Raw genomic sequence first — 18,476 nt, 5'->3', positions numbered from 1 at the left:
TTGTAAAGAGTCAAACAGTAATGACACTCCTTTGCCTCAGGCAGTCTGGCCTGCTGCCTAAATAAGGACAGCCCAAGTCAGTTAGTCTTTGGTCCAGTGAGGCTTCTCTACCTACGATGGACTGCTTTGGGTCCTGGGCAGCCGTATCCTGCGACTCAGGTTGCGGGCAAGTCTGTCCACAGCTCCACCCACAACTCCACCAAGCTCTATTTTGGAGGTTAGACCCTCAATGTTTCCACTGTACCACATGACCCAGCCTGCTAGGGAAAACAGCACCAGCAGAGCTCCCGAGTACACCAGCAGATCCCCAAAGTCTTGACCTTTGATCTCCAGTGGGGCAAAGACCCCCAGCAGCAGGGATATCACACCGAGCAGGTCCATCAGCACAGCAAACACCAGAGCCAGCTTACAGTGGGACAACCCATCATACTTCGGTGCCATTACTGCACTGAAAGAGAGAGGGAGGGAAGCTTGTTCCTTTAACATATCAGCTTTTATATCTTTTGACTCCATTGTTAAAAATAGATACATAAAATATTTAAACAAAGTCATATTTACAACATATTATTGGGGCGACCGTGGCTCAGGGGGTTGGGAAGCGTATCTGTAACCGGAAGATCGCCGGTTCGATGCCCGGGCTCTTTGTCCTGGTCGTTGTGTCCTTGGGCAAGACACTTTACCCTACTTGCCTACTGGTGTTGGCCAGAGGGGCCGATGGCGCGATATGGCAGCCTCGCTTCTGTCAGTCTGCCCCAGGGCAGCTGTGGCTACAACCGTAGCTGCCTCCACCAGTGTGTGAATGTGAGAGTGAATGAATAGTGGCATTGTAAAGCGCTTTGGATGCCTTGAAAAGCGCTATATAAATCCAATCCATTAATATTATTGATTTTCACACATCTCTACCTAAAAAGAATTTTAAAAGAAGCTAACAATATAAAAAAATGTGTGTGTGTATATATATATATATGTGTGTGTGTGTAAAAATGGGAGTAATGTTGATAGCACTGTTTACACCGGCCATGCCACACTTATAACACCTGTGGATGCGCCTTTAACGCCTTTTACAAACAGATTTTACTGTTTACATGAGCTAAAAAAAACATTTTACCAAACAAAAAACACACAAACTCAAAACAGAACACTTACCCCCTTCTACGTTGTTGAGTACTTAAAAGTCAAATGTTTCTACGCTTTTGTTGTCCTTCCGCATACAGTTTGTCAGAAGCGACCAGTAGACAAAGCTGAAACCTGACACCTCGTCACCTGTTCAACCTGTCCTGTAGTTTTCCTACACCAGAGGAAAAACAATGAAATGTTTCGAAACAAGTGAGTGGAAGTTACGGTATTTTATTTTTGTTTTTTTACAAGTAACATTTTATCAAGAAACATGAGTTTAAAAGTAAAAGGTTTCCCAAATATCTTCAAATAATATATACATTTTATATAAATATACCTAAACGTTTATATTTACTTATATATTTAACTATACACACGCATTAAATACCGTCGTTCAAAAAACCCCAACACTTTTCCTAAAATAAAAGTATCTGCAGCGGGCGGTCATCCGGAAGTGACGTCAGAGTCTCGGTAGAAAAAAACCCCCCGATAATTGTTATTGTTAGCTTGTTAGCTAGCCGACGAACTGGTGAAATGGAGATATGACGGAGTTATAACGTCTTATTACATGTGCAAGACTAAGTTATTACAAACATAAAGTGGTATGTAACAGTTTCTGCAGATGATATTCGTAACTCGGGGATTTTAACAATGTGAGAGTGAAATCATTAAACTTGAGGGTGCAGAAAGAAATGGATTGTAATTTTATATTGTAGCTAATTTTTTGTGCTAATATTACAGGACGCTAACATAGGGCTCTCTTCTGAGCGCCGTAGCAGGGCGCTACAAACTTATGTTTGAGTAATACAATCAGTTTCACTGTTTTAATTTCTAATTGCATGGGAGAGAGCTGTGTGATAAAATTAGCTATGCTTTGTAGGCTCACTGCGTATGCATAAAGCACAACACCCCCACGTTGTGAAAGGTTTCCGGTGAGCTGTAGCTGTTTAGATAAATGTGAGCACATCATCGCTAAATGTAACAAAGTCACTGAAGACACCTTTTAAACTGTGCACCAAGCAAAGGTTTGTCTGTGGTGTGAGATGGAGGACGGAAACAGGAATGATGCTGCGTCCACATCCAAGAGCCACGCAGGCTCACTCCACCTGCAGAGTAAGATTTCGAAGTGGTCCCAGCACATATGGCCGTCCTGTCTTTGGGTCAAGCATGATAATTAATTTGTTTAAGTTGTCTCTTCTCAGCGCCAAAAAATGAGGACGCCTATGAAATTTCCATCCCCTATGAGGAGGGCAACTTTGAGCAGCAGGGATTTTTTAACCAGAGTGATCAAAATTTTGATGGTGAACATCCGCATCAATACTTTAAATCTACTCTACAATAACTTAATTCCATACACACAATCTGTTGATGTGCATTATTAGTTATTGGCCAGACTAACTATCCATCGATACTCTTCAGAGTCACCGTCATCTGCTGGACCATCTCCAGTCAACAATTCCTACATGGTGATCACCAACCTGCGGACCCAGCTGCAGATCTCTTTAGAGAAAAACTCTTGGCTTCAGAAAAGAATTGAGGACTTGGAAGAGGAGAGGGACTTTCTCCGTTGCCAGCTGGACCGCTTCATCTTTTCCACAAAGAGCCATGGACAGGAGCAGAGTCAGAGCCAATACAGTAATGGTGAGGACAGGGGGCAGGTGTGAGTTAATAACACATCCAACAGTTTTACCCGTGGTTAATCCATGTAGGGGACTGGCAGCTATCCTATCTGTCACTGGGGGAGAAGATGGGTTCATTAATGTTAGTTGGTCAACGAGAAACTGATTTTTTAGCAAGTCTATTAGAATCAAAAATAATTTTTTATCTCTTGTTATTTTTTTCTCTTAAGGATATGAATCAAGACGATTTAACTGGAGGGCAAGAAGAGAGGAAGATCGTCCTGCTGGTAAAAATTTGAAAAGTCATAATTAGACATACCCAAACAGCCTGTTAATGTTATACTTTATTTCATATATTTGGGCTTAGCTTGCAGATTCTCAGGTTTCCTTCTTTTTGTAGAACAACAGAAGACCGACTCTCAGCATTTCCCCTCACGTCACTTTATGCAGCGAAGGCCTGGTCCTCCAACTATGGTGACTTCGAAAAACCACGTGTCCAGTCCATTGACCAATCAGCTTGCATCTATGAATGCTCTCTTCAACTCCACACAATCCCAAGCCATTCTGCAAGGCCATAGCCATAGTACTTCCAGTACAGCCAGTGGCAGCAGTGGCAACAGTAGCAGTGCTGCAAGGTCATCCATGAATGAAATGAGTGGGCATAGCAACGTAGGTCCAGGTAATATACATGACACGGCATAAAGCTTTGAATCACCGTAATTAACTGAATGCAATCAGTGCTTTATACATGTTGTCTTTTAACTATTGGGTTTAGTTAAATAGAACATTTTTGTCTCGTCAGATTCCCTTTCACTATTGGGAGAATCAGATGAGTATCTTGAGCAGGATAGCTACATTGAGGAGGAGGAAATGATATCAGGGGAAGATGTGATGTCAGACGCCATTAACAGCAACAGACAGTTAAAAAGAAGGCGGGTCTTCAGACCTCCAAGAGAGCGACAAAGAGGTGAGGAAGGGAAAATCTCAACATTGCAGTGTCCTTAATACTGACTGTATATAAAAGCTGGACATGGCTTTTGGGTGTTGTTGACTGATTAACAAAACATAAAGACAGAGCAGAGCAGGAGCAAACTAACTGAAACCAAGAGGTGATTAAAACAACAAAACACACAACATGAAGTGCAACAAATCACAAAACTGATAGCAAATCACAAAAGCCTTGGGTCCAAGACCGAGGGACTACGATACTGGGTGTCTTAAACCTGTGTTCTTTCTAATGACCAGCAGGCTGCAACTCCTGGTTGAAAAAATTTAACCCATAAAAAGAATACACTTGATTCCTGATGAGCTGATAGTTTCAATCGTTAGTTTCTAATCTTGTTTAATACAGCATTAGGTTAATTCTGTAAAATGTGGTCCCATTTAAAATACAATAGATGATAAAATGTAGTTATGATTTAGTGTGTGGATGCCTTTTGACGTACAAGTCGCTACCTGTGGTGTGAGTGTGCACTGCCCTCTCTTTCTCAGTCAGATTTGTGACATCTGGCCACAAAAATGTCAAGTTAATGGTTAAAAATAGTATTTCACAAACCGCTGTGTTACATCCTGGCTGTTTAATCTGTCTTTTACATACTATGGTCATGAGTTACCACAATGCTCATGAGATTGTAGCTGACTCACCTGTGTGTTTTTCTTCTTCAGTGAAAGATGCTGCTGGAGTGCTTTTCCGTTACAAGAAGATCCTACTTACATACCAGCGACTAAAAAATATGTCCAAAGCCTTCCAAATTCATGGCGTTGACCGCAACACAGTGGCGTCTACCACGCCCATTGCTGAGCTGCTGCTAGTCGCCCCAGAGAAGGTGGCAGAGGTGGGGGAGTTCGATCCATCCAAGGAGAAGCTGCTGGATTATGCCCGGCGCTGCTACACTGCCCTGGATGAAGAGACACTTAACAGAGTCCAAGCCCTGAAGAAGAATAACCTGCTTCTGCCCATCTCCTACAGGTTCAGACACTAAGGAAAGAAAGAGAGAATAATGGGAGATCTCTCTAAACAACAACTGTGGTTTGAGTAGTAAAAGGAAAGGCAGTTAGGTTCTGCTGGCTAGCTCACTCCCAAGAAACAATATTAAGATCATTTTATTGTTATTATTTATTATTATTTTGCTATCTCAGCAATCTGGTTGTGGCCATGTAACCTGGGACAAACCCTTCACGTGTTACTTTTACAAACATCCTACACGTTTGTTGTTTGTCCAAATCTTCACTGCAGTGGGTATTGAGGATGTGGGGTGCCTGCTGCAGACAGAAAGAAAAAAAACACGCTTCTGTTGTTGAGGCCAGGAGGGTATGTCTGTGTGATCCAGATTTGGTGAAAAACAATGTGTCTTTACCAGGATTATAGAGGAGACTGCTTTTTTCAGTACTTAAATGAGCGTCTTTAGCTTACCTCATTTAGGGCTCAGCCTTTATTGTGCAGAACTGCACTGTTGTTTCCTTTTCTGTTTACAAAATCTGAATCAGCTAGAGGTTACGGGTTCAGTGTTTTACTGTCAAGATCATTTTGCAGCATGAATGAACACTTGGTAGATTTCAGAGGCAGGTGGAGTTTCAGGCAATGCATTCCTTCTAAACCAGCCAACTATGGCATAAAGCTTTGGTGGATCTGACCTTGGAACAAATTAGAATATCTAAACCGCTTAGGTATGGTAAACATCAATAATAGGGTCATAAATGACCACTCTGTCATGTTAGTCATTAAAATATCTTGGTTGCTTAAGGGTTAGTAATAATAGTAATATGACTTCCAGCTGCTCTTGTGTCTGCATTACTCTGTTGTTTCACTGAGGAGTGCACTAATCCTTTTTTGTACATGACCTGCACTAAATTACAGTAGATGTCATTTCTTATGCTTCTGATACCGAGGCTTCTGTAATGCATTGTGACACTAACACATTTTTGTAAAATACGGTTTTGGAGCCTTTAAAATGATTATTACTATACTGGTTTTCTGTAACATTGTGTAACTTTTGGTTCCTTGTGAAAAATTGTGAAACATTTTTACAGTGTCACTTACAACTTTAGCAAAAGTAGCTTTCTCATGATGACAAAAGATGTTTTATTCCTTCTCAATGCTTTCTCGATGCCGCTGCAAGTGCATGTTAAAGAGATCTTCAGTGAGCTGTAGTTTATAGGGATCTTTTACATTTCAAAGTGGCACACACATTGACTATAATGTACAGTAATGTATAGTGTGTGTTCCAGTGAAGTGAGACAGTAAGTTCTGTTAGAATAAAACAGACTAAGTTACAGTGGAATACTGTGACCTCATATCTCAATAACCTGTTTTCCTAACAGTGATAAGTACTCCAATTTGTGGAACTTAAGCCATTTTAGTGTTTGGTTGTGGAGCTAAAGAGCAGACAGTGAATCTGCTGCAGAGCCTTTTAAAGGTCATACCAGTGTGCAGTGTTTAAATAATGTAACGTATTATTCACCTAATGTATAGTAAGACTCAGAATTCATTACAGCATAGATTTCATACGAAAATGTAGATTTATTTGTCTGTAAAATTGCACAGCTCCACTGTTTATGACTCATGAACTCTACTGTTAAAACATAATACTAATTAAAAGATTTCATTTCTGATAAGTAGTGCGAACTTCTAATTTTATTTCTACTTTAATGGATTTGTTGCATTGCTGGTGCTGGGTAAGATGTGAGGAGACGTCAGGTTACAATAAATAGGTGATAAAATGTCTTAGTAAGTTATTGTGGTACCACCAGATACCAGACCAGCTTCTATGTCTCAGAGATTCGACTGAAGGGATGGAGGATAATTTTTCCAAAGATATTTCCTCATTTTTACTGCTTTGATACTGTCCAACATGTCAGTCCAAAAAGTTCCAAATTGATGTTTAAATGGGTGAAAACGGGTGAGTGTGATTGTCAAAGCTCACAGTGCTGTGAAAAAGTGTTTCCCTCTTCTTCGGTTCTTAGTTTTTTGCACATTTGTCAGACTTGCGTGTTTTAGATCATTAAAAATGTTTTAATACTAGCCAAAGACAACCCAAGTAAATACAATATTTCATTTATTAAGGGGAAAAAAGAACTGCAATCAAGTGTTTGCAATAACTGGCACTGACTCATTCACATCGCTGTGGAGGAATTTTGGCCCACTGTTGTTTGCCAAATTGTTTTAATTCAGCCACCTTGGAAAGTTTTGCAGCAGAAATGACTTGTTTAAGGTCATACCAAAGCATCTCAATCACATTTAAATCCAGACTTTAAATAGGCCACTCCAAAACTTTTTTAGAGGTGGACTTACTGGTGTGTTTCAGATCATTGCCCTGCTCCATAACCCAAGTAAGCCTCAGGGCACAAACTTATGGACAGAATGTTTTGCTTCAGGATTTTTTGGTAGAATTCATGATTTCAGTAATTACAGCAAGTTGTCCAGGCCCTGAGCCAGAAGACAAGACAGCAGTCAGGTTTGCAGTAGGAGTGACAGATGGGTTCAGAGTGTGGGTGGGAAGAGAGAGTGATATGGAGGCCTGTGGCGACCCCTAAGGAAGAAGTAAAAAAAAAAAAAAGCAGTTTAAGACTGAAGTTAAAGGTTTCATCTTCACTTGAACTACAAAATAAAACTTTGACACTTTGGGACTCAGCATGTCCTTAGCAGATAAATTAACTCTGATGGGAAAAGAATAAAAAACAAGCGAAAACGGACACCGGAGCGTCTCTTCTTTCTCACTCACCGGAAACAAGGCATTCATCAACTTCCTGTGTCACGGAGCTCCAGGGAGACGGAGCAAAAAAAGCGGGCATACCGAAGTCTTAATTGTTTTCTCTAGCTTCGAAATATTTGAAAGCGCATATATTTGTCTTGTAAAGCCGAACAACTGGCTCCCGTGGATCATTAACTCCCCGGATCCGCTTTGGGCTCCGAAAAGAAGCTCATTCATTCGGCGTTGGTAGCTAGCTAGGAGCCACGGGCCCACTATTCTTCTGGACTTTGCTACAAGCTAGTTAGCTAACGTTAGCAGGCTAACCCATGCGAACACGTTTTCTTTATCAATGATTCTGCTGTTACGTTGTAAACAAATACTTTGCCGCTAATATATGTTCTAGTTAAACATTTTCGATAAATCTGTCGTTAGGTAAGCTACTAGTCGAGGCTAACTTTCCGGAGCTGCATCTGCAAGACACTTGTTTTTAAAAGTGTTGTTCACTTTGTTGCTAGCTTAAGCTAGCCACCGCCAACTGAGCAACGCAATCTCCGAAAGCGTAGCAGGCTTCAGCAGAGAGATGTCGGACTTCGACGAATTCGAAAGACAGTTATCTGAAAACAAACAAGGTAAATCACTTTTTCTTTTTGCATCAGCATTTAGAAACGCCAATGGTGCCTTTGTTTGTACAGGCCGCCATCAGTGTATCCTACTGTGGCCATGTCTATTTACTGGAACAGTATTAGCAAATTACTAGCCTACAGTTTTACGGGAATATTGCTCGTCATTTTATTCTGTTGGATGAGCATTTTTCCGACTTTTCTGTAAGTTTACCGGTAACCAAATACAAACTAAATAAAGGTTACTGTTTCTTTAAAGCATTGTAAGTTTATATCATGAGTCAAGACCAGCTGACTGAATAATTGGTGCAGCTAGCATTCATTCTTTGCAGCTGTTGCGTGCACTGAACGTTTCTAATCCAGATTACTATTACTACTAGATTATTGCCTCTAACTTTTCGACACACAACCAGTAACTGTACCAGTTAAAAAAAAACTTATCCGACACAGACTGTTTTCAAGGTAGATTTGTATAGATACACGCACACTATGAGCTGCATCCGTGTAGTGGATGGGGTTTATTAAATTCTACGAGCTGTTATTCACGTTATTAATCTATAAAAGCTGTGGTCTTGTTTTTAAAATGCTACCATAACCAGTATTTATTTATAAAATGCTAACGTAACCACTTTAGCATTTCCTTATAATTTCAAATATCCTGCTGTATAGCACTACAAGGCTTATGGTCTTATGTCTATGTAAAGTTTATTTGGTTTATTTTACCAATCTTTAAATTAAGCTATGTGTACACCCATACGGTACACAGGACTAATATTGTGTGGTCTCCATAGGGCTTCAGAAATACCTTGTGGCCTATGGACATGGGCTTTTTGTTCAACCATAGACAGGGAGCAGTGGATCTTTTTGGGTCCTGTAGGTTGTGAGTGGATATTCTGTATCCAGCTTGTCTGAATGGATCCTACAAATACTCTTTCAAATTGTTATGATGCAGTTTTGAGGCTGTGTTAATCCTTTGAGCCATTCTTCATGGCCCTTGCAGTTTTTTTTTTTTTTCTTTTGCTATCTAGGAGTGCAAGGCAGTGGGAACGAGGTGTAGTTGGATGTGGATTGTACATTTCAATTAAACATCCACAAGATGATCAGTGTTAAGTGTCACCTCTCACTGGTTTTAATGCTGTGGCTAATTGGTGTATATCCCCAGCTAGCTATGTATCCCATTTATGTGCAGTCATGCAAGTTATTAAACACTTAATATTTAATTCCTACAGCTGAAAGGGACAAAGAGAACCGCCACCACCGTCGGTCCTCGTCCCGCAGTCGCAGCAGAGAGAGGAAGAGGAGGAGCAGAGACAGGGACAGACGCAGCAGAGACCGCCGTGGAGACAGTAAGGAGCGGAGACACAGACGCAGGTTAGTACCACATCTGGGCCAACAAGCAGTCAAAGCTACTGTGTTGCATCAAGAATCGCCCCACTATACTGGAATGTAGTGTACATTGTATAGTCATCACACTGGCCGAAAATAAAGCATCTGCAAAGAATAGATCAGATTATATTAACCTCTGGACACCTTCTTAGTACAATGATGAAAGCTACTTGTGAGTCCAAGTAAACTTGGATCTCACAAACATGTAAACACTAAATTTTTGAAGTTTTAAATTGCCCTATATATATGCAATACAAATGTGTTGAAACACCAGCTTGTCTAAACACCCTCGACTTTGCACTGACATCGTGCCGCACAGTAGGTGGCTGCAAATTCCAAACTCAAGCACATGCGCACAAAAAACTGACACTATAAAAATTTGTTATGTTTGCAAAATGCAGCCCTCTCCTTCCTGGCTTTTGCTGTCATCTGTTCTTTTTCTTTTGTTTGTTTGTTTGTTTGGTTTTTCTGTCTTAATAGCATATTGTGTTGCTGTTCAGGACAACAAATGCACTTAAACACATTAATCAGAACTAAAAACTAGCTTAGGCAATGAGCTTCTGCCACTTCCTGTCGACTGTGGAACTCATCATGCAGAATATCAAGAGTCAAAACTGTTTTTTAAAAAGAATTTCAGGTCTATTAATAAAACTCCAGAAAGAATCTTTTCTGAAACGTAGATTATTTGCATATTCACTCTGAAGTTGCATAATATCGGGTGTCTCTGAAATGTGCTCCCACTTTTTCTCGTGACAAGCCTGATCTGCAGTCTTTGATCAAATCTCGTTAAGCTTCTTGCTGTGGGAAAATTGTCCGTTCTTCTAAGAACATCATCTTTGATACCAAAGAGATGAAAGCTTGCCTGTTGACGGGGCAACACATAACCGTATGTGTTTATGCTCACGATTAGCCAGTCTTTCCTTCACTTTCACCTTTGGATTGCATTTATATACAATAACTTCTCATTTGAAGTCACACATCTCCTTTGTGACTGCTTCATTATGTTCACTCTCTTGCGGACTTCTGCAAAGTTTTCCAGTTTCCTGCTTCTTATTGGCTGTGAATGTGACCTCTTTGCTTGACTGCTGCTTGACTCTTTTCTTTCTCGGTACCAGTATAAAACGCGTTACTTGCAGATATGCAGTGTGAGTAGTTAAAAAGATGTAATATCTGGCTCCTCAATTTTTAACGATGTAATTTATGCTTTCATTGCCTCATTAATAGTTTGAATTCGTGCCAGCTGTGAGGCTCACTTAGTGACTGACTTGTATTCAAAATGGAAGCTCTAATTTTGTCAAGTGGAAATGTTGGTTAATGTGTTTATTATTTGAGAGAAATGTGAAACCCTTCCGATGTCATTTCAGCTCACCATCCAGCTTCCCCCAGGACAATGCTGGAAGGTAATACAGCAAACTAACACAAAGCTGGTTTGTGCATTACTGCAGCAACTGGATTTTAATTATCTTCTTAGATTCTGTCTACCGTTTAGTATGTAAATAACTGCCTGGATGAGGGTTTTCTATCCCTTTTATCATCTTTAACATGAGTTTTACAGTGTTGTGATTGAAATGTAGTCTGTTTTGTTCATTTCTGAAATCAAACCATCGTTTCCTGTAGTAGTCCAGTGTGAGCTAATGAGAGATATGTTACATGATGATTGTGTGTTCCTCAAACAGCCGTTCTCCCCACCGTGAGAAGAAGAAGAAGGTGAAGAAGTACTGGGATGTCCCTCCACCTGGTTTTGAACACATCACTCCCATGCAGTACAAAGCCATGCAAGGTAACCATCCATTTTCCTTCTCGTCTCATCTATTTATATGTTTACTACAATATTTGATTCTGCCTTACTTGAATGAAAGACACCTTTAAAGTGGATCTATTATGCTCTTCCTTATTTTCCCATCATATTTTAAACATAGTCAGTGTGTGTAAAATTACTCGTTTTCACCCTTAACAGAAACATAGTAGAACTAAGGGGCTATACCAAGGCCCAGCTTAAGATGAAAAATGATTAATGGAGTCCAAAAATGCAAAATATGAAGAATAGAAATGAGCATAATAGTTCCACGTTTATGTGCGTATTAATCTGCCACATGGCTTTATTGAAACAACAGAATGAGGTTGTTAAATATTTCCTGTCTTCACGCTCCAGCTGCAGGCCAGATCCCAGCTACAGCCCTCCTGCCGACCATGACTCCAGATGGCCTGGCTGTTACTCCAACCCCAGTACCTGTAGTGGGTAGCCAGATGACCCGACAGGCTCGTCGGCTCTATGTGGGCAATATCCCCTTTGGTATCACAGAGGTGAGTAACAGGACAGCATTTGACTTTGGCTCCTGCCCTATAAACATCCTGCAGTAATTTATACTTGTGTTTGGTTGTTATTGTGCAAATTAACACAATCTATTATTTTTTCCCCTCCCTTATGTTTAGGAGTCAATGATGGACTTCTTTAATGCCCAGATGCGTTTGGGTGGTCTTACTCAGGCCCCCGGCAATCCCGTTCTTGCAGTACAGATCAATCAGGATAAGAACTTTGCCTTCCTTGAGGTGAGTCAATTTTCCCATGAACACTGATTGTTCTCTCTTGGTATAATACTAAAACCTTATTAAAATACGCAGTTTTGAAGTCAGCCATCTTTTGTCTTGTGTAGTTCCGTTCTGTGGATGAAACAACACAGGCAATGGCCTTTGATGGCATCATCTTTCAAGGCCAGAGTCTTAAGATTCGCCGTCCCCACGATTACCAGCCCCTGCCCGGCATGAGCGAGAACCCCAGTGTCTATGTGCCTGGTATACAGACAATTAATGGTTTTTAACTCTAATTACTTCTGGCACAATTCTCAGCAAATTGTAATCTGTGTGAACTCAATTTCTCCATTAATGTTTCTGTCTGTTGCTGCTCCTGCAGGTGTGGTGTCCACAGTAGTCCCAGACTCTGCTCACAAGCTCTTCATTGGTGGCTTGCCTAACTACCTGAATGATGACCAGGTCAGTGTTTGTGCCTTAAACAGCTCATATTTTCTTATAAGTGCAGTACAGCTTGTTCAGTATCAATTGTTCTGCACAATACACTTACACACTCACCTTGCAAAATGGCCCAAACAACACTACATTGCATTCTGTTATACTTTGAGTCCTGTATTTCTCACATGACTAAAGGTTAAAGAACCCCAGAGTGTACTCTGTTCTTTCTTGTGCTTTTCTGAAAAAAAAAATGTGCATACATCGGCATATAATTTCCACTAGTATTGAAACATAGAGACACTATACTTACTGTTGGAAGAAGCGAAAGAGAAGGAGCATTGTGTTATTCTTTTTATGTTTGCTGTCATGTTACCCAGTGACACATCTTGAACAGTGGTGTCATGTTGGGAGTGTCTGGTGTTCATGAGACCTGTTGGAAACCATTGGAAATGCCTTGCAGTGACCTTTATGCATCATGTGTGCTAGGTGAAAGAGCTGTTGACGTCATTTGGCCCTCTGAAGGCTTTTAACCTGGTGAAGGACAGCGCCACAGGCCTATCCAAAGGATATGCCTTTTGTGAATATGTTGATGTCAACCTTAATGACCAGGTAACCAGTCCAACAGAATATACAATGCTATCTCTGTAGTATGAGTTTTTGAAGGCATGGTTTTCAACGTTGTTATGTCATTATAGGCTATTGCTGGACTGAACGGCATGCAGCTGGGAGACAAGAAGCTTCTGGTGCAAAGAGCCAGTGTGGGATCGAAGAACGCAACTCTGGTAAGTGTCCAGGAGCTGGACAGATGACAGCGGGTGGTGGGAGGATCGATGCTCTTTTAGAGAGTGTAAAATGCATAAAGATTGTTTGGCCACTCTTCTCCAGCAATTCATGAAGTTACTCTTAAATTTAACCATTTACAAGTGCACATCTAAATGTAGTACATTTTTAGTTGCCTCCCCCTGCTTTTATTATTATTTTATAATTATTATTTTATAATAAAAGCAGGAAAAATGCATGTAGCAGCACTTTCCTTATCACTGCCTGAACTAATCTCTGTGTAGTACATCCATTCGGATTCAATTGGATACGGTACAATAATAATAAAATATGAAACAGATCGTATTTATTACTAATCGGCTATGGCCAATGAAATACTGCTGACTGAAGCTCTGCATGAAATCAGTTAAAACGTGTTCACCCGAAAACACATTTTCTCAATATTTTATGAACCAGCAGCCGACACTACCTAGGGTTAAAGCTGCAACCACACTTACGAAAACGGTGATTGGAGACCAAACTGAGTTTAAGCTGGACTGAGATTGTTTGTCTGGTGGGTGGCAGTGGCCAGTAGTTTGTTTTTTTTTGTTTTGTTTTTTGTTTTGTTTTGTTTTTTTAGCTGTGAAAATGGATGTAAAGAATATTAAATTGTTGGCTTTATACAGTTTACTGTAAAATGTAGAGAAAGCTGTGCTATAAAATGCCTCATCTAACCTTTGTGTGTCTCCTTCCAGTCGAGTATAAACCAGACTCCAGTGACGCTGCAGGTGCCAGGTCTGAACAGCTCCGTGACTCAGATGGGCGGTCTGCCCACGGAGGTGTTGTGCCTGATGAACATGGTGGCCCCTGAAGAGCTGTTGGATGACGAAGAGTACGAGGAGATTGTGGAGGACGTCAGGGATGAGTGCAGCAAGTACGGCCAAGTTAAAAGCATTGAGATACCTCGACCTGTCGATGGCCTGGAAGTGCCTGGAACCGGCAAGGTAGGAGCCGTTTACATTTGACTTGTGGTAAACAATGCTGTGAGATGTTACAAGCCCTCACTGCTTTTTTTTTTTTTTTTAATCTTTTTAAAAAAATTTCAGATCTTTGTGGAGTTCACATCAGTTTTTGACTCCCAGAAGGCCATGCAGGGGCTGACAGGCAGGAAGTTTGCCAACAGGGTGGTGGTGACCAAATACTGCGATCCAGACGCCTATCACCGCCGGGATTTCTGGTAGAGGGCGCATGACGAGAAGAGGGGAATGGGGAGGGTGTGCACTGCCAGTTTCCAAATCAGCCCCCAAAGTGATTTTTTTTTTTTTTTTTGTGTGTGTGTGTAGCGCAACGTTGCAGGTCGATCTGGGAGTATTATTTGTTTGGCAGTGGTGATATCCAGATTATCATTGGAGATCTTCACGAAATATTCAGCAGTTAAGACAGAATTGGAAATGGAGGAGGAGAATTTATGGGGTTTGTTTTCAGTACATAATAAAAGGGGGCTAGGTTTGGTTGCTAGTGGTGTAGCTGGGTGGGTGGGCAAGTTAAAGATTTTTGAGAAAAAAAAAGTGTGTAATAATAGGTCCAGGGGTTGGGCGAACATTTTTTATACTTTGTGAGACAGGGATGTCATTTCTGGGTGGGAGGGGGGGTGCCACACTTTAAGGTTTGTATTTAAATGGAGTTAGCCTGTTTTAAGTACATTAGGAAGGAGCCGCGGTAGGGCACTTACTGGAAGATTCTGGTTGGGGGGTAAAAAAAAAAAAAAAAAAAAATGTGACAGGGAGGTTTTGGGGAGATGGAGAGGAAGATGGGAGGGCATTTTCATTTGACCATCCAGTGTAGATACACAGTAGTTGTAACATCCACTTCAGCTTTTCTGTCATCATTAGAAAGGCAAAAGAACACTCTTATTATTATTTTTTTCCTCCACCCCCTGTCTGGACTCTGTCCTTTCCTTATGTTCCTTCATTTTCATCAGACTGCTGCCCCCCACCCTTCAGGATGATCTCTAGAAAATCTGTTGTCTGATTGGACTCTATCTGAATGTCAACTGTAATTGTTCTGATACTGTGTGTAGCTTCACTGATTTCAGCTGTAATATCACCCTGCATTCAGTCCCTTAGAATAACACAAACTGCAAAAAAAAAAGAGAATTTTTTTTTTTTTAATTATGCGCTTTCTTGTTTTTGTTCAAATTTTTGCAACTTTTGTCACGTTCATCTTTTGTGAACAGCATTTTAAAGGTGAGATTGTTTCGTCTCAGCAGTTCAGCCCTGATTTAGTTTAAGAGACAATAAAGACAGATTGGGAGGGGATTTCATGGGGGGATATATATTTCTTCCTTACCAACAAGCCTTAATGTTATTACATGTCAATTTGCTATTGAAAGAAATATGGCTTACCCCTCTACCAATGATGTCTATATATTCATGTATGTTACTGTCTTGTCCTTCAGCCAGCTCACATTTTTCCTTGTTTCCCAGCAGATTTGGGATGTAAGATGTGTTGGACCCAGTTGTTTGTTTGTGCAGCGTCTCACCTCTGACAAGACCAAATAAACATGAGACTAATACCCACGACTCATGTTGTACTGCAGAGTGAAACTAAAATCACAAAATGCCAGATTTGTCTTTCAAAAAATTAAAATCAGAGTTAAAAGTAAAACTAATACTACAATCTCCTTCAGAAATTTGGGGGCTTTGAGGAGATTATTTAGGGAAAACAAATAAAGTAACCTGATTTTTAAATTTTAGTGTTCACTGTTAGTCATTTTTCTGCTGTTGAACTATTTGGTAATTTCACTAAATCTGAGGTCAGCTGTTGGGTTGATAGAAAACAGTCCCTGTGTACGTAGACACAATCTGCTTATCGCTCATCTCCCTCATCTTCTGCCCTGTATCCTCTGAGGACCACATGTTCAAACTGTATGGGCTTGAGACTGTGCTTTCATTTGATCCTTTGGTTTGCTTTACAGCGCTGAAAGAGAGACTGTGTCATTGATAACACTTTAGAGATGTTACTCCTTACTTTCTGAAAATCTGCTTTTCTTTTTTTTTTAAGTGTCTTTTAGTTTCTTTTTCTCTGGAAAAAAATGTGATTTCTTAAATGATTTAAAACCTAAAAGCCACACATAGTTTATAAAAGCAGAAGCAGTCTTTCATTTGTCCAGTTTGTTTTCAAATGTTGATTAAAACATGAATTTACATGACTGCTTTTCTTCCCTTTGTGCTTCCTTTTCCTGTGCACGCCCACATCCATTCACCACACCGTAGCACAGTTAATAATGGAGATGGAGTAGACTGGAGCTACAGTCAGCTTTACTGACCTGATAGCATAATTAATCAAACTGTAGTTATTGGTAATGTCCAAATGATGGTGCTATTTCACAGTCACTAGACTGACTTTTACGTAAGAGTAGTATAAACATTGGTCACACACAGGGGCCACAACTGCCTCAGTTCTTCATGGTATAGATTCAACAAGATGCTTGAAGCATTCTTCAGAGATTTTGATTCATACTGACCTGATAGTTGCGTTCAAGCAGCCAGTTTGTGATGATTTGAGCTTTGTGACATGGTGTGTCAACCTGCTGGAAGAAGTCATCAAAAGTGAATAGATATAAAGGGATGGACAACAATATTTGGGAATACTGTGGCATTTAATTGAAGCTCAGTTGCTTCTAAGGGGTCCAAAGTATGCCAAGAAAATATCCCCACACTATTACACCACACCCAGACAGCCTGAACCTCTTGTACAAGACCGGATCTTTTTTTATGTTTAAGCCCAATTCTGATCCTACCAAACAAATGTTGAAGTAGAAATCCAGACGAGACAATGTTTTTCCAGTCTTCTATTGTTCAATCTAGGTGTAAATTGTAGCCTCATTTTCCTGTTTTTAGCTAACAGAGAGGAGCATGCTCTTCGGCTGCTATAGCTCTTCTGCTTCATCGTTCTGTGTGTTTTGCATTGACAAATGCTCTTCTGCATAGCTCGCTTGTAACAAGTGACTGATTGCCTGTCTTCCCATTCCTCTGATGCTCAGCTTCAACTTCAGCAGGTCATCCTGACCACGTTCTCAAGCTTTAAATGCATTGAGTTGCTGCCATGAGTGATTAGAACAGGTGTACTTAATAAAGTGACCGTGAGCATATAGTTTTCATATATATAAAAAATCCAACTGAATCATGTCAATCTTGATGATAGATTCAGGCTTATTTTGAGCCAAGTCATTTATGTTCTTCCAATTAACCCATTTATTTTTCTACATCTCACAAGGTACAAAGAGTAAGGCAGAGCAAAAGCTGGATTGTCTTATTCAGCCTGGATTTCATGTAAAATGGTTACAGGAAAGCAACTACACTCTGTCATGCAATAATGTCCTGTGTCAGCTCTATACTACCCATCTCTATCTGCATCGCTGCACCTCACTGCACAAAACCCAGCAGCAGCAGGGCCTCTGATGCAACACTCACTACCCAGTAGTTCCCTCAGGACAAAGGTAAATCAGCAGCTCTCTCATGCAGTTGAAACCATGTCCACTGGAGCAAAAATGGAGAGCTGACCCTGAGTCTTTTAGAGATGGCTGTCTGTCATGAAAGCCGCTGAATGTTATTGGCAGCCCTCTCTCAAGTGCATTGTAGGCCTAACGCTGCAGTAAAGGCTTGTTAATACATTATCTCCCTCTAGTGGCGGATGCAAGACTCTGGTGATGGTCATTGTCATTCTAGGCAGTGCATCCCCATTGATCTTCATTCAAAAAGATAGAACACTGCAGCAGTGGGAGAGTGCAACAGTGGAATAGAATGGACACATTGAGTACATGATCCAGTTTGTATTTAATCCACAGGAGGTTAGACGAAGTAAACACCTCACAAGAAAGAACTTAATAATACGTACATGTCAAAAACATTAGTAGAAATGTGTCCTGTTGATGTTCTTCCACCTGTGTAAAAATGTCAATGATTTGCAATAGAAGAGATCAAACATTAATGCAATGCAGACAAGCCATATTTGTAGTGTTTATCATTTAGAAAAGGGTCATTGGGCAGGAAACTGGAACTTTAAAATATGAATCTACAGAGTAACATAACTGTTACTAAACAGAACATGTAAACTGCACAAAGACTGCAGGCAGCTTATCCCAGGATGCATGAATTAATGTATAAGGTAATGGTGGTGATGAAATTTGGGAATTTATAGTTGTAGTTTACATACATTCATTCATCAATGTTATGGTAATTATGGGCTTTTAATGACCACTTTGAACTGTTCTTTTTCCCGGGTGGGAATATACGGCATCAGATATATACATCCAT

At 40.4% G+C, this 18,476-nt stretch overlaps 2 protein-coding genes across 6 annotated transcripts; both read left to right on the top strand.

Annotated features, from left to right (window-relative positions):
- Positions 1-1,564: 1,564 nt before the first annotated feature.
- On the top strand, positions 1,565-6,350 carry LOC101483286 (coiled-coil domain-containing protein 106). Of its 2 annotated transcripts, none has more exons than XM_004550715.3 (8): positions 1,565-1,718; positions 2,137-2,229; positions 2,319-2,417; positions 2,536-2,757; positions 2,966-3,022; positions 3,136-3,414; positions 3,538-3,702; positions 4,401-6,350. In XM_004550715.3, exons 2-8 carry the CDS (start codon positions 2,160-2,162, stop codon positions 4,715-4,717), a joined length of 1,209 nt encoding a protein of 402 aa, XP_004550772.1. In that variant the 5' UTR covers positions 1,565-1,718; positions 2,137-2,159; the 3' UTR covers positions 4,718-6,350. The 2 variants fall into 2 exon arrangements, with proteins under 2 accessions (XP_004550772.1, XP_004550773.1); XM_004550716.3 differs by having other exon boundaries at positions 1,595-1,718; positions 2,142-2,229.
- Positions 6,351-7,456: 1,106 nt separating this feature from the next.
- On the top strand, positions 7,457-16,369 carry u2af2a (U2 small nuclear RNA auxiliary factor 2a). 4 transcript variants are annotated; one of them, XM_012919105.4, is made up of 12 exons: positions 7,457-8,055; positions 9,276-9,417; positions 10,797-10,832; positions 11,109-11,212; positions 11,585-11,736; positions 11,866-11,982; positions 12,087-12,225; positions 12,344-12,423; positions 12,886-13,008; positions 13,095-13,181; positions 13,914-14,162; positions 14,265-16,369. In XM_012919105.4, exons 1-12 carry the CDS (start codon positions 8,007-8,009, stop codon positions 14,397-14,399), a joined length of 1,413 nt encoding a protein of 470 aa, XP_012774559.1. In that variant the 5' UTR covers positions 7,457-8,006; the 3' UTR covers positions 14,400-16,369. The 4 variants fall into 4 exon arrangements, with proteins under 4 accessions (XP_012774559.1, XP_004550770.1, XP_076746163.1 ...); XM_004550713.6 differs by having other exon boundaries at positions 12,087-12,243; XM_076890048.1 differs by lacking the exon at positions 10,797-10,832.
- The last annotated feature ends 2,107 nt before the right edge of the window (positions 16,370-18,476 follow it).

Source organism: Maylandia zebra, linkage group LG11, assembly GCF_041146795.1.
Source record: "Maylandia zebra isolate NMK-2024a linkage group LG11, Mzebra_GT3a, whole genome shotgun sequence".
NCBI lineage: Eukaryota > Metazoa > Chordata > Actinopteri > Cichliformes > Cichlidae > Maylandia > Maylandia zebra.
The sequence above is the reverse complement of the archived record's forward strand: the minus strand, read 5'-3'. Positions and strand labels throughout refer to the sequence as shown.

Bases quoted from the DNA above. Each gene is read 5' to 3' on its own strand.
- u2af2a (XM_004550713.6), top strand. From the start codon at position 8,007: ATGTCGGACTTCGACGAATTCGAAAGACAGTTATCTGAAAACAAACAA. The intron at 9,418-10,796 runs GTTAGTACCACA...ATGTCATTTCAG, and splicing joins GAGCGGAGACACAGACGCAG to CTCACCATCCAGCTTCCCCC. The intron at 12,244-12,343 runs GTTTTTAACTCT...CTGCTCCTGCAG, and splicing joins TGGTATACAGACAATTAATG to GTGTGGTGTCCACAGTAGTC.
- LOC101483286 (XM_004550715.3), top strand. From the start codon at position 2,160: ATGGAGGACGGAAACAGGAATGATGCTGCGTCCACATCCAAGAGCCAC. The intron at 3,023-3,135 runs GTAAAAATTTGA...TTCTTTTTGTAG, and splicing joins AGAGGAAGATCGTCCTGCTG to AACAACAGAAGACCGACTCT. The intron at 3,703-4,400 runs GTGAGGAAGGGA...TTTCTTCTTCAG, and splicing joins TCCAAGAGAGCGACAAAGAG to TGAAAGATGCTGCTGGAGTG.